Genomic DNA, 17832 nt, shown 5'->3' with positions numbered 1-17832 from the left:
GCGAACAATAACCTCGTCCTCAACTCCAAGAAGACAAAGGAAATTATTGTTGACTTCAGGAAGAACAGAGAAGGCAGACCTACCCCCATCCACATAAACGGGACTGAGGTGGAGCGCGTCTCCAACTACAAATTCCTCGGGGTACATATCTCGGAAGATCTGTCCTGGTCCCTCAACACCTCCAAGCTGATCATAAAGGCGCCATCAAGAAAGCTCACCTGTCCCCCCAGATCCTGACCAACTTTTACCGCTGTACCATCGAAAGCATCCTGACCACCTGCTTCATGGTATGGTACAGCAGTTGCACCGTAGCGGACAGGAAGGCACTACAACGGATGTTGAAAACCACTCATTACATCATCGGTGCCCCGCTCCCTGCCATGGATGCCCTCCACCGAAAACGGTGTCTGAGACGGGCCGGGAAGATCATCAAAGACCCCTCCCACCCCAACCATGGACTGTTTGCCCTCCTCCCATCAGGGAGGCGGTACAGGAGCCTCAGGTCTCGTACTAGTAGGATGAGGAACAGCTTCTACAACAACACTATCACATTGCTGAACTTGGAGTCCCGCCGATAGATTTCTCCAGTCTCTCCGTCCACATTGTTTGCTTATTCTGTATTTTTATTTCTATATTGCACTATTACTACGGACTGACGCTAAACTGCATTTCATTGTACCCATATTTGTATCTGTGCAATGACATTAAAATTGAATTGAATAGACATCACAGTGATTCCAGCAAATTCCTGCAGTTGTAAATAATTCCACGGTAAGAAGTCCTTCAACCCACCAATTGACAAAGCGGCCTAATTAGTCCCATTCCCAGCTCTTTCCCCACATCCTGTGCAAATCTCCTCCCATCCAATTTTCTTTTGGATGTTGCTATTGAATTCATTATACCAGCCTCTCAAGCAGCACATTCCAAATTGGAACATTATACTGAGTCATTCAGTTTTAACTGACCTACTGTTTTCAGTCACATTTTCTCATCTCCAAACCATTCCCGTCTCCGCACAGATTGCTCCCTTTGCAACTCATTCACTCAGCAGGTTCACTTGCACCTCCTCTAACCTCATGTACAGTATCCGGTCTTTCCGATGTAGCATCCTGTACATTGGCAACAAGAGCGGAACTCGCTATCAAAACATGGAGGGGACGGGGACACAATTGTTTGGAGGCCACGCGCGCATGCACACATTCAAACACACATGCGTGAGGCTTCGGAGGCTCAATCCAGCGCTAAAAGCGGAGATTTTTAAATCGGGATCACAAACACTTGGGGGGGATGTCCCCCATCTCTCAAAACATGTCCCCTCTGGCCTCCCCGGGTTTTCCGCCCCTGATTGGCAAGACCAAGCGTAGACTCTGCAAACTCTTGGCTGAACACTGGGTCTGCCAGGTGAAGACAAGGGAACACCCGGTTGCAAACCATTTTAACTCCCCTTCCCATTCCCATACTGACCTGGGCCTCCTACATTGCCAGAGAGAGGCCACATGCAAACTGAAGGAATATCCTCCAGCTTCACGTTTCACAACTTTTCTATCCTCGAGCTTCACAATTCGGAACTCCTTTGGGCTCAAACCTGTTTTTTCATTGCTTGCCTTTGTCCAACAATCTGCCAATGATAAACCCACCTCATCTGTGTTCACTTATTACAGCCATGGTTTGACCTGCTCCTCCTCTCTTCCAGCTTTCTTTCCAGTTCCCTCAACAATCACTCTGAAGAAGGGTCCTGACCTGAAACGTCACCTATCCATGTTCTCCAGAGATGCTTCCTGATCTACTGAGTGATTCTAGCACATTGTGTCTTTCTTAAGGGCCTGTCCCACTTAGACGATTTTTCAGCGGACTGCCGGCGACTGTCAAGTTCGCGGCGCTCGCCTGAGAAACCGGGAACTGGAACGGTGACTGTCAGAGTGGAACACACACACACGCATGCACACACGCATGCACGCACGCACGCAAGCAAACAGCGGGGGCCAGGGAAAGCGGGGGAGCACTGTCTGAAATTCAGACGGTGCAAAGCCAAAGTGATACAGACACACACCGCGAGGAACAGGAAGGTTAAGGCGGCTAGCACAGTGTACGATAAGTCCTTTAAAAGAGCGGGGAGGGGAGAAGAGGGGAGAAGGGGGGAGAAGAAGGGGGGAGAGAAGGAGTGGGCACACGTTTAAGAAGCCAGTCAAATTTTAATAAGCCAGAGATACACAGCTGTGAAGTTCGACGGCCATTTAACATTACTGATCGGTTGTCATTGGTTCTGAAAGCACGTGCTTACGTTTTTTTCCCCCAATGAGCCAATGAAAATGCCCGGTCAGCAAAGGCGATTAACTAAAACTACCTACGACTACCTCGACTACCCATAACTACATGGCAACCCCACTGTAACCGCACCTACAAATACAGGATTATCGATTTTCTCCATGGCGATCAATTTTGGTTGCAGAAAAATTTTCAACATGTTCAAAAATTTGCAGCGACCATACCGAGGCCGGGACTATACCTGAGGCCGAGGGCGAGGAGTTCCCAAAATGCGGGAACGCCTCACGACCTTGAAGGAGACTCACCAGAGACCACCAGCGAACATGTGGTGACCATGTGACGATCATGAGGCAAGCGCAGAGTCTCCTGCACTCGCCTAAAAAGTCACCTAAGTGGGACAAGCCCTTTACTTATTTTAATATCTTATCAGTTAGCTCTAGTAAAAAGGACTACTTGGACATTTATCACACTGTATGCTGAGTCATGAACAACGGCACATATCTACAAAATAAGGGGCTGGTCATTTGAAACTAAGGTGGGGAGAAATATCTTCTCAAAGTGGATGATGAACCTCTGGAATTCTCTGACCCCGAGGGTGGTGATGGTCAGATCATGAGACATGTTTAAGGGGAATATTTGAAAGATTAGGGAATTGAGGGCGAACTCATAGATCAGTCATAATCACATTAAATGGTAGGACGTGCTTGAAAAGCCTGGTGGCCTGGTCCCGTTCGTATATTTTTGTGTGCATGTGTTCTTGCAGTGTGTCTATATAGGTTCCTGCTCTGCATTTACTTGCTGTGATAAGTGAAAGTGCAAGGGACAAGAAGGATATTGCATGTCAAGTTATTTCCTTCTCACAAGTGTTATACCTCCAGGTGTTTCAGTATCTGATCCAGGTTAGCATTGGTGGCCTGCAAGAGCTCAACGATCCCTTGTGAGGTTGTAACCTTCAAGATATTCGAGTTCTTCTGAATTCGCACCACCAATTCATTCCACGTCACTTCAATTTGGGCAAAGAGTTTGGTCTCTGCTACAAGTTGCCTGTGTTATGAAATGATACAACAGTGGGTCAAACATATGGCTGAGTGGCGCTGCATTTCAAGTCACACAAACTGATTGGTTCTTGATATTCCTCAAGCAATTAAACCACTCCCATCAAAATCCAAAAAAATTTAATTAAATATTTAGAAATGTTACTTTAATTAGTTTAATTTATTCTTGTCACATGTAAAGAAATACAGTGAAATTGTTTGTTTTGTGTCCTATCCAGTCAAATCATACTATGAACATAATCATATACAAGTGAAAGGCGGCACAGTGTGGCAGAAAGGGCGGCACAGTGGCAGAGTTGCTGCCTGCAGCACCAGAGACTCAGGTTCGATCCTGACCACGGGTTCTGAATGTACTGAGTTTGTATTTATCCCTGTGACCACATGGGTTTTCTTCGGGTGCTCCGGTTTCCTCCCACATTCCAAACGCGTGCAGGTTTTATAGGTTAATTGGTTTCAATAAATTGTCCCTAGTGTTAAGGATAGAACTAGTATACAGGTGATTGTTGGTCGGCACGGACTTGGTGGGCTGAAGGGCCTGTCTCCATGCTGCATCTCTGAAAAAGGTATAAGACTGAAATAATTATGGTTGATCATGGTAGATCCTTTTCGGGGACAATACGCAATGAGCCGCGCGCTCCAGTACCATCTTGCATTAATCAAGTCCATATCTCCGAAAATATCAAGTCTGATAATGGCCTATTATCTCACTTGAAGGCCCAGTATCCTGGTAGCACTGGGTGGGTGCGGGGGGTAAGAATGATTTTGGGGTCGGCCTGGCCCAGTCCGTTGCTGTTGTTCCTTTCAAGGCAGCAACCCTTCCATGCAGCTGTTGCAGGTTGCCCTCGATCAGTTCACTCACTCATCCAGCTTCTGTAGCACCTCGAGCTGCTACCTCATCTTCCCAAATGTAGGAATCATCAAAAAGGAAATAGTATGCTTACTAACTTCAGAAACAGTGATGTTTCAGGAATGTGCCATACCTGGGATGATTCTTACCTTTGGATGTCAGGTGCTTGGAAGATGGGCTTGAGGTAGAGCCAGTTTCGTTGACAGGTCATCCACTCTTCTAAAGTTAGTGCCAACAGGGTGAGTTTACGGTCCCACTCAGTCACCTCATTCTGCCACAAGGGAAGTTTGCTATTAACCAAAGCTAGCTGACAGATATTACAAAACAAACATTTATGACAGAAATGCAAAATTATCAATGCTGCACCACATACTGGGTTCATACATCCCATTTCTTACAGATCATTGAAAGTGTCTTGAGAGCAGTCAGTATTCACGACTTTGCAGCGGCCCCTACAGCCTGTCTGTCTTTTTTTTTAATTTTATGGTCTAGTTAAATGTAGTTGTCGTGTTTTTTTTCATACTGTTTATAAAAGTGTGTATGTGGGGGGCGGGGGAAACTTTTAAAATTTCTTCCCTGCACGGGAGACCCGACCTTTTCCCTGTCGGGTCTCCGTTGTTGTTGGGGCCTAGCACAGTGGAGCAGCCTCCAACCGGAACGACCTGGGGGCTCCAGTCGTGGAGCCTGCGGTCTACTCACCATCGTGAGGCTGGCCGGCCTCGGAGTGTGGGGAGCGGTGGTGGCTCGCTGCTGCAGCCCGACTCCGGAGCTCGGAGGCTCCAGCTGCAGACCGGTGGACTGTGACATCGGGAGCTCGTGGGTCCGCGTGGGAGACCACTTTTCGGAGCTCCCACAATGCAACTTCTCCAGCCCGTGTTGGAACGACCCGGAGCGGGACCGTTCATCGCCCGGCGCGGCCTTTATGGCCGTGGGACTTACCATCGCCCTTCTAGGGCTTCAACATCGGGGAAAATGGTGCACAGGGGAGAGAAAGGACTTGCCTTCCATCACAGTGAGGAGGAGATTCACTGTGATGGATGTTTGTGTGAATTGAATTGTTTCTGTGTCTTGTAGGAATTGTTTTGTTTGTATGGCTGTGGAAACAGTTTTGTTTGAGCCTCACTGAGGTTCAAATGACATTGAATAAATATTGTATTGTATTGTATTACAGTCAAGGAGGTGCTGAAAGTCCTACTGCTTATGTAAGGTAGACAAATCTACCAAGCTTGATCAGATATATCCAAGGCCACCGTGGGAAGCTAGAGAAGTAATTGCAGGTGCCCTGGCTGAGATTTGTGATTCATCATCTAATACGGGTGAGGTACTGGAAGATTCAAGCATGGCAAATGTTGTATCTCTATTTAAGAAGGGCTGCAAGCAAATGCCTCCAAACTATAGGCCAGTGAGCCTAACATCTGTGATCAAAATGTTACTAGAGACTATTCTGAGCGATAAGATGTACATGCATTTAGATAGACAAGAGCTGATTAGGGATAGCCAGCAAGGTTTTGCATGTGGGAGATCATGTCTCATGAATTTGATTGAGTTTTTTGAAGATGTGACCAAAAAGGTTTATGATGGTAGAGCTGTAGATGTCGTATACATGGATTTCAAGGATATTTGATGAGGTTCCGCTTGGTAGGCTACTCTGGAAGGTTAGATCGCATGGGATCAAATGAGAGCTAGCCAATGTTTAGACATTTGGCTTCATGGAAGAAAGTAACGGGTGATAGTAGAAGGTTGTTTATCGGACTGGAGGCCTGTGACTAGTGGTGTGTGTCAGGGTTTAGTGCTGGGTCCATTGCTGCTTGTCATCTATATCAATGATTTGGATGACGACATACAAGGCATGATTAGTAAATTTGCAGATGGCACTAAAATGGGTGGTATTATAGATAGCGAAGACGGTTGTGAAAAATTACAGTAGGATCTTGATGGGTTGAGCACGTGGGCTGAGGAATGGTTGATGTAGTTTAATTTAATATACATAAGTGCGAGCTGTTGCATTTTTCAAAGTCTAATATGGACAGGACCTACACTCTGGGGAGTGATGTAGAGCAAAGAGATCTAGGAGTGTAGGTACATAGTTCCTTGAAAATGGCTTCACAGGTAGATAGGGTGAACAAGAAGGCGTTTGGCATGTTGACCTTCATCAGTATTTAGTACAGATGTTGGGAGGTTATGTTGCATCTGTACCAAACATTGGTGAGGCTACATTTAGAGTATTGTGTTCAGTTTTGGTCACTCTATTGTAGGAATGATGTTGTTAAGCTGGAAAGGGTGCAGACAAGATTGATGAGGATGTTGCCTGGACTCGAGGGCCTGAGCTATAGGGAGAGGTTGAACAGGCGAGAACTTTATTCCTTGGAGTGCAGGAGGATGAGGTGGATCTCATAGAGGTGTGTAAGATCATGAGAGGAATAGGTCAGGTAAATGCAGTGTCATTTATCCAGTGTAGAGAGAGGACATAATTAGATAAGAGGGGAAGGATTTAATAGGAATCTAAGGGGCATAGAGGGGGTGGGTATATGGAACAGGCTGACAGAGGAGGTAGTTGTGGCAGGTACTATCACAACTTAAAAAAAATAATTTGGATAGGTACATGGATCCATAGTTTTAGAGGCATATGAGCCAAACGCGGGTAGGTGTGACCAGTGTATATGGGGCATCTTGGTTGGCATGGGCAACTTGGGCCGAAGGTCCTATTTCCACGCTGTATGACTATGATTCTTCATCATGACTCCACACCCCCCCCCCCCCCCCCCCCCCCCCCCCCCCCCCCCCCCCCCCAGTCCCCTATCACATGGAAGCAAAATAAGAAGATACACCCACAATCTGTTGAGGAACACTTGTCAAAGATTCCATTTTGTCCATCAAAACAAATCAGGTATGTCCCAATCCAGAGGCAACTTTTGGGCTTGTTTGTCAAGGTTTATTGTGAATATGCTGATATGTTGCAACATCTATGCCTTCAACTATGGGGTGCAGATCTCCAGATTGAATTTCCCTGTGCCACTCATTTTTGTTACATAAAGTGTAAAGAGCTAATACGTACAAACTGGGCAGCATAAATGTTTAAATTGGGCACAGAATGTCCTGTTGATGCTCCACATCAGTTTAACAAATTGCAGTGAGGGTTCTCTCTTTAAATATACAGATTATGTCTCGTTGGGTTACTTGGACCTTTCTAATGCACAAAGGTGACCAGTAGAGACAAGTGTTTTTTATTTTTTATTAGAGATACAGCATGGAAACTGGGCCTTTGGCCCTCTGAATCCACGCCGACCATCGATCACCCATTCACACTAGTTCTATGTTATCCACTCTCAACACACTCAGGACAATTTATATTAGCCGATTAACCTACAATCTCGCACATCTTTGGGATGTGGAAGGAAATCAGAGCATCCAGAGGAAACCCACGCAGTCGCAGGGAGAATGTGTAAACTCCACACAGACAGCACCCGAGGTCAGAATCAAATCCGGATTCCTGGCGCTGTGAGGCAGCAGCTCTACCAGCTGCACCACTGTGCCACCCTTGCAAGATGAAGATTGGCAGGAGAGTTCATCCAGAAGCTTACAACCACCTGCAGCTTCCCCTATCCATTGATTAGTGAACACTAGAATCCTGCCTCCCTCAGGCAACAAATAGCACATGTCCTCTACTATGATGGGGCAACTATGATGTGTGTTTCATGGCAATGACGAATTCCCACTTAAAACAAATGGCTTCTCATTGATAGACATAGGCAATATCTGTTCATTCAAATGAGTGAATACCTCAATAGGTCCCACATAGCGGGAGCTCTTAATGGTGGAGATGATGTTTTGACTCTCTTCCAGCTGAGCAATGATCTCTTCAGTTGACCCGATGATCAGAACGTTGAAGGTCTCGAACTGGTGGCTCACCAGTTTGAAGCTGGTTTGATTCCATTGGTTAATGACTTTTTCCAGCATGTTTCTCAGAGTGCCTTCATTGGTGGCTAAACTGGAGATATTAACAATCATCTCCTTATGATGGAACACCTGAAAGATATGAGAAAAGTGGTAGGCAGCTTGGAATCGCATTTGCATGTTCTACACATATTTGTTCTTTAGTTCACATCCAGTGATTGGAGTTAGATACCCTTTTATAGATCATGGAGTCATACAGCATGGAAACAGGCCCTTTGGCCCAACGTGTCTATGTCAACCAAGATGGTAATCTAATCTAATCTAATTTACATATTTTTGAAGCACATTCCTCGAAACCTTCCCTATCCATTTCCCTGTCCAAATTACATGTATTGTACCTGCCTTAACCACTTCTTCTGACAGCTTGTTCTGTATATGTTCAAAGCTGAGTTGACTTCTTAGGTACCTATTAAATCTTCCCCTCTCACTTTAAACCTATGTCCTCTAGTTCTTGACTCTCCAACCCTGGGGGAAAATGTGCATTTATTCTATTTATGATTGTATACACCTTTATAAGATCACCTTTCAGTCTCCCACACTTTCCAGCCTCACCATTGTTGCAGGACCTCGAGTCCTGGCTACATTCTCATAAATCTCTCTGCACACTCTTTAGCTTAATGGTATCCTTCCTTGCAGCTGGGAGACCAAAAGTGAATACAATGCTGCAAGTGCTTCCTCACCAAAGTAGTGTACAACTGCAACATAACAAAACATGAAACCCAACTTCTATACTCAGTCCCCTGACTGATGAAGGCCAATATGCCTAAAGTCTTCTTCACCACCCTGTCTCCCTAGCATGCCACTTTAAGAGAACAAAAGACTCGTACTCCTAAGGCCCTCCAATCTACACCATTTCCACAGGGCTCTACCATTGACTTGGATACACCATTGTATTCAAATCAAATTTCACATCCACTTTCAAAACATTAATACGAGTTCAAACCTGAATATAAAACAAAATATTCAGCTCAAGGCATCTTATATTCAGTTTATCAACTCCTCATTATGATTTCAGGAAGAACATTCACCATAACCATTCCTTGTTACAGTAAACAGTGAAAGACATGTTCAGCTTGACTCAATAGAGAACATTCTAAGACAAGAGGTTGCAGGTTCAATTGGAGCCCATGCATCTGCCTCATGTAATCTCTTCAATAAATACAAATCCCTGCATAATATGTTGATTCGGTGGATTCCCCGAGCAACATACCATTCAGCCTGTCATAGAGGGGAAAGCCAGCATGGTTGCATTGGCCATGGAAGAAGAGGCAGCTGCCAAAGGCAATACACAGTAGCTGGGTGAGCACAGCCTGCAGCAGCTGGCAGCCATGAAAGGAACCGACAGCACGACACTGAGCCAGACTGACCCTTACATCATCAATGCAGTGCTGCCAGGAAACAAAGCCTTAACGTGAGGAAATAAGAAATGCATATCTCTTTAAGCCAAGATCAGACTTGATATTTCAGAGACTTGAAACTTGAAAGTTGCAAGATGCACCTGAACAAAGCAACTCTTTGCATGCAGTCCAGAAGAGGATCTACTATTATCCACTACAATCATTCCATTATTTTACTTGTGTATGATTGTATTCTGGCTATGGTTAATGGGATAGAACTGAAAATAAAGCTTTTCGCTATATCTCAATACACGTGACAACAATAAACTCAACTAAACTAAACTAAATGATTGTTGTTCTCTGTTGTTCAAAGCCCTCCACAATAGTGGCAGGGTTTATATTTGGTAAATTAAATAAACAGTGGTTTAAAAAAAATCAGTAATAGTGAGCAGCCACATTTACATGAAGAGTGGCTAACCCTATCTTAACAAGACGGAGTGACTACTGTACAACAAGAAACATTATGCCCATAATTCCAGAAACTGACCAGTAGAAAAGTGTATCCTGTCCTAATGCAACAAGCTATCAAACTTGAGAGAAAGTGATCGAGCATAAGAGAGCTGTGTCTGATGATCTGTTGATTTGATTGTCCACAGAGGCCTAAAACTTGCACAGCTGGAGCCCTTAAATGTGCTGACATGCAATATTGTCTGTTAATTTGGTTTAGCTACAGATTTAAGGTGAAGATTTTAAAGTGTTTATTTCCTCACCTAGAATACACCCCATCATGAATGTGCCATTCCCTGGAGTTTTCTTCACACCTAAAATCTTCTTGTTGAAATAGAGTGTACTCGATAATTATGACTGAAACTGTTATACTCCTGGTGATTATATTTGAATTTTGACTGTAATATTAACAATTTTATCAAACAGTTGACAAAGATAAGGAAGAAGGAGGATTAATGGGCCTGTCCTACTTAGGCGATTTTTCAGGCGACTGAAAAGTCGGCAGCAGGCACCTGAAAAACCGTCAACTAGAACGGCGACTTTCAGAGTGGAACATACACACACGCACACACACATGCACACACGCACACACACGCACCCCACACACACACCCCACACACACATACCCACACCCACCCACACCCACCCACACACGCACGCACCCACCACACACACACACACACACACACACACACACACACACACACACACACACACACACACACACACACACACACACACACACACACACACACACACACACACACATCTTCCTTCCGTTATGCAGGCGGGGACAAAGCAAACGGGGCAGCGCTGTCTGAGTGAAATTCACACGGTGCAAAGCCAAGGTGATACAGACACACACCGCAATGAACAGGAGGGTTGGTGCTGTAATTAAGACGACTACAGCACAGTGTATGGTAAGTCCTTTAAAAGAGGGGAATGGGGGTGTGAAGGGGGGGGGGGGGGGGGAGGAGGGAGGGGGGGGAGAAGGAGGGAGCAAGAAGGAGGGAGGAGAAAGAAGTGGAGACAACTTTTAAGAAGCCAGAGATACACGGCTGTGAAGCTCGCAGACATCTAACATTGCCGGTCGGTTATCCTTGGTTCTGAAAACTACTGCTGACGTTTTTTTTTCCGATGAGCCAATGAAATTCACTGGTCAGCACTGGCTACAACCTACGAGAACCTACGAGAACCTTCAACCTCCTGGCAACCTACTGGGACCTACTGACGACCCACCTACGGCATGAGAATTCTCGCTACTGTACATGGCGGCTTCATTCTGGTCGGCGCTAATTTTTCAAAAATTCGCGGCAACCATAATGAGGCCGTGACTAGTTCCCAGCAACCACCCGCGCACATGTGGCGACCGCATAGTCTCCTGCAGTCGCCTAAGTGGGACAGGCCCATAATTATTGTTAACTCGGGCTGGGGCAGGGTGACGGGGGGGGGGGGGGGGGGGGGGTGTGGGGAGGAGGGGTGTAATGGGCCTGTCCCACTTACGCGACTTTTTAGGCGACTACAGGAAACTATGAGGTCGCCACAAGGTCACCACATGTTCTCCAGAGTTTGCCGGGGATTCACCTGCATGATGGTGAGCAGTTCCCGCATTCTGTTAACTAGTCGCGGTTTCAACATGTTGAAAAATTAGCGGCGACCAGAATTTTGTCGGCCATGGAGAGTAGGGAGAATTCTTGTGCTGTAGGTGCAGTGATGGTGGGTTGCCAGGAGGTCGAAGGTTGTCGTAGGTTGTAGCCGGTACTGACCCGGTGAATTTCAAAAAAGTAAGCAGTAGTTTTCAGAACCAAGGATAACCGACCGGTAATGTTAATGTCCACCGAGCTTCACAGCCACGTGTCTCTGGCTTCTTAAAAGTTGTCTCCACTCCTTCTCCCCCCCCCCCCCCCCCCCCCCCCCCCTCCGCCTCTCTCAAAGGACTTAAGTGACCCTTCCCGTACACAGTGCTTTCACTGTCTTAGTCACAGCACCAACGTTCCTGTTCATCCTGAGTCTGTATCACAATGGCTTTGCACCGTGTGAATTTAACTCAGACAGCACTCAGACAGCACTCAGACAGCACTCCCCCCGCTTCCTTCACCCCCTAACAGGCTGGTGAAGGAAGCGATGTGTGTGGGTGGGTGTGTGTGTGTGTGTGTGTGTGTGTGTGTGTGTGTGTGTGTGTGTGTGTGTGTGTGTGTGTGTGTGGATGTGTGTGTCTGTGTGTGTGTATATATGCGTGTGTGGATGTGTGTGTGTATATATATATGTGTGTGTGGATATGTGTGTGTGTGTGTGTGTGTGTGTGGATGTGTGTGTGTGTGTGTGTGTGTGTGTGTGTGTGTGTGTGTGTGTGTGTGTGTGTGTGTGTGTGTGTGTGTGTGTGTGTGTGTGTGTGTGTGTGTGTGTGTGTGTGTGTGTTCCACTCTGACAGTCGCCGTTCCAGTCGCCGGTGTTTCAGCGACCTGCTACGACTTGACAGTCGCCAGCAGTCACCTAAAAAATCGCCCTATACGTTTTTGTATAGGGATGAAGGGAAAGTCGCACTGGGCACTCTTTAGGAGTTTCACCTCAGCCAGAAAATGACTACAGTTGGGAATGGTCAATTGGTAATTTATCAGAAGTTGTGTCACATTTGGATCACTGCTGGTTCGATCCTAGGGTCAGTTCATAGGAGGGGGAGAGAATAAAAACCAAAGTGTGACCTAATGTCAGCTGTCTCACCAAGGTTACTATAATTACTCGCTGTAATCACCACAAAATAAATGGTTCTGTTATTTGTCCCTTTACTGAAAATCCTCAATCATCACTTCCACCAAACTCAGAGTTCAATTGCTGGTCCATTATTATAAACATAAAGGGCAAAGGATACACCAGTTGCTGTAAAAACTCACCTAATTCCAATGTTAATTTGGGAAGAAAATCCATCAACCCTACCTGGTCTAATCTTTAAATGGTATCTAATCCGGAGCAATGTGATTCTCTAGAACATGTCTCAGCATTTCTCTAAAATGAAAAGTCCCAGCATTTCTCTAAAATGCCCCAGCAAGTCTCCCTGTTCATTAGCACTTACATATGCGCCATAATAGTAAGATTAAACGAGAACTTACCAGTTTGAAGTTTGATCTGTATTTTATGAGGAGTTACGATGAGGGATTACGTGAAGAAGCCCGCTCAGGGCGCAGGTGCGGCATGCTTCCAAGCAGCGGTGTGGAATCACAGACAGACACGTATTTGAAGTAACATAGTAAAGAACAAAGAGACATCAGCTTATCGGTTTGATCCATGTAATGAGGGTGGGAGCGGAGGGCACGTAATCCCTCATCGTAACTCCTCATAAAATACAGATCAAACTTCAAACTGGTAAGTTCTCGTTTAATCTTACTATTTTACTTCGGAGTCACGTGAGTGACTTCGTGAAGATTTCAAAGCTCTGTGATTTCAAACCGTGTAACAGTTTTATACACTCACTACCGAAAGCTCTTGAGGAAGGAAGTGTTATTGTAATCAACCAATGAATCTGTTTTGAAAACAAAACGGTATTTATTAACAATAACAAAAGAAAAATAGCTCCCCCGGGCTTTAAATTAAACATTTGCAGTTTCTAAAATGCTGACTGCAAATATATCAGGTTCCACCAACGGCTTATTATAAAATGTTCGGAATGTGGCTTCCCGTGACCATCCTGCTTTCTTGAGGATTAAGTCCACAGGCACATCCATTCTGGCCGCCGATGATGTGGATGCTGCCCTGGTGGAATGAGATTTAAATAGATTAATGTTAATTCCAGCAGCTTCCAAAACCTGTTTCAACCACCTTGAAATGGTTTGACTTGTTACCCTGCCATGTGGTTTCCTGTGGCTGACCCATAAGGCTCTCTCACTTCCTCTGATGTTATGGGTTGTGTCTATGTAAATATTTATGTGGGTCACCACACACAATCGTGGCTCTAGTGGGTATGCCCGGAATGCCACTAGCGTGTTGGATGTTCCTGGCCTGGACTGTTTTATCAGACCTTGAATAGTGAATGTGATCTGATCCGATGTAGTGTCCATGTTGTCCAGTCGAAGTTTATGTAAGGACTGGACCCTCTGTGCAGATACTAGCGCCATGAGCATGAGTGTTTTTAAAGTCAACTGCTCTAAGCTGAGAGATCTTGCTGGTGGTCTGTCCCGAAGGTATGTTAGTACAATACTGACATCCCAGATTTTTGTATATCTAGGGGTGGGGGGCTTGCTGTTAAATATGCCCCTCATCAGTTTTACCACCAGCGGATGGGCTCCCATGGCCTGATGTCCCGCAGGTTTGAGGTAATTTGAAAGAGCACTACGTGCCGTGTTGATGGCACTGTAGCTCAAATCTTCACGATGATGTAAGTCTGCCAGGAATTCCAGAACATCCGCTACTGTGGCTGTTTTATAAGCAATCCCGGTTTTCTGGCAGTACGTTTCCCATTTTCTGATGCAGGTTAGGTACTGCCTCTTCGTGGATATCCGTAGGGATGCTGACATGGTGGCGATGGTTTGTTCCGATAGCCCCAGATCCAGGTAAGGTCGGTTTAAAATCTGCAACCCAGGAGATTCATATCTTTGTGGCATGGGTGGCTGATGCCTGATACTGGGTGAGTCAGTAACCCTGGATGACTGGGGAATACCATAGGTGTTTCCACCACCATGTCCTGGAGAATTGGGAACCATGGCTGTGTAGGCCAGTCGGGCACCACCAAAACTCCAGACGCTGAATCCGTCTGGATTTTTCGAAGCACCCGACTAATGAGGCAGAAGGGGGGAAAAGCATAAAACACAAACTTTCCCCAATCTAACGTAAAAGCGTCTACCGCTGCTGCCTCCGGATCTGGTTCCCACGCGACATAGACTGGTAGTTGGTGATTCAGTCTTGATGCAAATAAATCTATATCTGGCTTCCCATATTGCTTTACAATTTTAGCAAATGTTTTAGGATTTAACATCCATTCGATGTTATCATTGAATTTCCGTGACCTGGTGTCCGCCACTATGTTTAGCTTACCTGGTAAATAGGTAGCTGAAAGCCAAATATGTCTTTCGACACACCATTGCCAAATCATATTAACCAATTTGTCGCATGATAAAGATTTGATGCCGCCCATATGGTTAATATAAGCCACCACCGTTGTATTATCTATTTCTAATCTAACATGCAAGTGACGCATATCAGACGCATATGCTTTCAAACCATAAAAGGCGCCCAACATTTCCAAAGTGTTAAAGCCCAGTGTAGATAGTAATGAGGATTCTGAGTTAGTCCATCTACCACCTGTGCTGGATATGGAGTTAGTTGCTCCCCAGCCTTGAGCACTAGCATCGGTTTGGAGTACTAACGTAGGATTAGTGATAACTATAGGACTATAACCGTGCCAAATATATTGAATCCACCACTGTAGCTCTGCTATTGCTTCAGGGGGTATAGTCATGATCCGATCATAATGACCTCTGTGCCATTTTAATGCTATTATCTTTGCTCTTTGCAAATTTTGATAGTGCAAAGGTCCAAATTGGATAGCTGGAAATGCTGCTACCATTTTGCCAATTACTGCTGCCACTTGTCGAATAGTTGGCTTTCTCTTTATTTTTAAGTTTTCACATGATTGTGTTAATGCAATCATTTTTTCCCTTGGCATGGTAATCGTCATTTGGACTGAGTTAATTGTGAACCCCAAGTAGTCCATAATTGTGGATGGATTTAACTTGGATTTATCTGGATGTAAGACAAAGCCTAGAGTTTCTAGGAGCTGTTTTGTAGCTGATACTGCTGCTACAGCCAATTCCATAGTTTTCCCAACTATGAGGATGTCGTCCAAATATGCCATGACTATATGGTTTTGTTTCCTTAACATTGCCATGGCTGGCTTCAATATTTTAGTGAATAGTCTTGGAGCTGAAGTAAGCCCATTAGGCAGTGCTTTATACTGCCAAAGCTCCCCCATCCAGATAAATTTAAGATATCTGCTATAATATTTATGTATCGGTACTAGATAGTAAGCATCTTTGAGATCGATGCTGGCCATATAGTATCCTTTGAAAATCAATTGTCTAGCAGTCGCAAATGTTTCCATTTTGAAATGTATATACTTAACAAACACATTCAAGGATGTTAAGTCAATGATGATGCGACATCCACCATCCTTTTTACATTTGGTAAATATGTTGGAAACAAATTCCAAGGGTTCATGAATAGTTTTTCCTATGACCCCTTTGTTTATAAGCCTTACCAGTTCAGCTTGTCCCTCCAGTTGTTGTTTGTTGGAGAGTACAAATGTCCTCTTAGGCATGTGTTGAACTGGCGGTATATTCGAAATAAACTCTATTTTATAACCTTGAATACTATTAAGTATATATTTATCATCTGTGATCCTCCCCCATGCTTTTTTAAATAAGTGTAACCTTCCCCCTGTTAGTAATTCACCCTTATTCACAATATGCGGGTAGGAACCAGATCCACCTACCTCCATGGTTATTGACGGGGTTGAGGTTTTCTCTTTTTGGATGTTTTCTGTCGACGAGCTGGCGATGTTGGGGGGAGGCGCATTTTCCAGGGGGTCCGCTGCAGGCCCTGACCTAAAAAGGTTTCTGGGGATAGTGCGGCCCCAAGCTTTGACCAGTCGCATATGGATGATGCCGACTGGTGGATGCAGCGGTGTGCTACCGCCTTGGTGTTATGAAGAGCTTCGGTATAGGTGCTGGCGGTGTTGCCCTCATGAGGCTAAAGGTTTTTGAAGCCTCCTCCATTTCTTTCAGTTGTTTATTTAAGTCTTTTCCAAAAAGAAATGAGTCGGTCTCTACAGTGGGAGCTTTGCACAATCCTGCAAATTTAGGATTCAGTGCCGGCCTAATGTTATCTCTCCTGAGATTGTTCAGCTCGTATTGCGTGGTGCACATGAGCGCCAAGACATCCTGTTGATGAGCTGTCATTTCTGTGGTCTCGACTCCCCGTGCGTATGCTGTTATCGCCGCCGTCAGGAGGCGCAGTACGCGCTGGAGTTTAACCTCCTGTGTGCGAATAGGTCCACCCACGTTACCCCATATCTGAGGGTTGAGGCTCTTGACCTTCAGGGCTTCGCAGTTGTCCGGGGCGATGTGCTCGTCCAGCACTTGGGCGAGCACCTTTTCCTGCAATGGCTTGTTAGATAGATGATTTATACTTGCAGCCATTCTGGGCTGCAGTGGTGCTCCAACCCGTGGGGTAGCAACGAATCGGGTTACTACCCCTAGCAGCTCTTCCTGCACACCCTGCTCTTTGTCGGTACCTTCCGCCTGCCCCATATTCAGACCAGCCTGCTCCTGGTCACCGATGCTGACCTCCCAGTCCTGGTCCGAGGTCGCAAAGGGGGGTGCCGGACTCAGCACCATGGAGGGGGCGCCTGTCCTGTCTGACCGAGAGCGCTGCTGCTCCCGGTAGACCATCCCCTCCAGCAGCTGCATGATGCAGCTTAAGCGGCTGTCTCTCCCCTGCTTGGGGGTGGACACGTCCTCCTCCGACGAATCGGAATCGACCGGCCGGTTAGTTTTACGGGTGGCTTTCCCAGCCCGCCGTGTAGGCTCTGGCGTGACTGGGCCCGGCTCGGTCTGAGGAATCTCAAACCGCTGTTCCAGCGGTAGTGCCGCTGGCTGCTGCCCCGCTGGAATAGACTCCTCTGGCGGAGTTAAAGCTCGGGCAGCTCTAGTCGCGAGTTTCTTACGTTGGGACATGTTTTCCTGAAACAAAACCAACTCCTACTCGCTCCGTTCCCAACGCACCCTTCACTTACCTGAACGTGCGCTTTTAAAGTGCAGCTGGAGAGCCTGACTCCAGCTGCCGCCGCTGTTGCACTTGCTGGCGTAATGCCGCACCT

General features: G+C 45.9%; 1 protein-coding gene across 1 annotated transcript in view; it reads right to left on the bottom strand.

The window, feature by feature from the left end:
* LOC129697686 (dynein axonemal heavy chain 6-like) overlaps positions 1 to 17832 on the bottom strand; it is a 415092-nt gene that overhangs the window by 262864 nt on the left and 134396 nt on the right. Inside the window, exons 21-23 of the mRNA XM_055636395.1 lie at positions 7948 to 8193; positions 4317 to 4438; positions 3138 to 3309 (exon numbers count right to left, since the gene is read on the bottom strand). Of these exons, the coding sequence (XP_055492370.1) occupies positions 3138 to 3309; positions 4317 to 4438; positions 7948 to 8193 (540 nt within the window). The remainder of the gene's footprint in view (positions 1 to 3137; positions 3310 to 4316; positions 4439 to 7947; positions 8194 to 17832) is intronic.

Source organism: Leucoraja erinacea, chromosome 5 (genome assembly GCF_028641065.1).
Source record: "Leucoraja erinacea ecotype New England chromosome 5, Leri_hhj_1, whole genome shotgun sequence".
NCBI classification, from domain to species: domain Eukaryota; kingdom Metazoa; phylum Chordata; class Chondrichthyes; order Rajiformes; family Rajidae; genus Leucoraja; species Leucoraja erinaceus.
The sequence above is the reverse complement of the archived record's forward strand: the minus strand, read 5'-3'. Positions and strand labels throughout refer to the sequence as shown.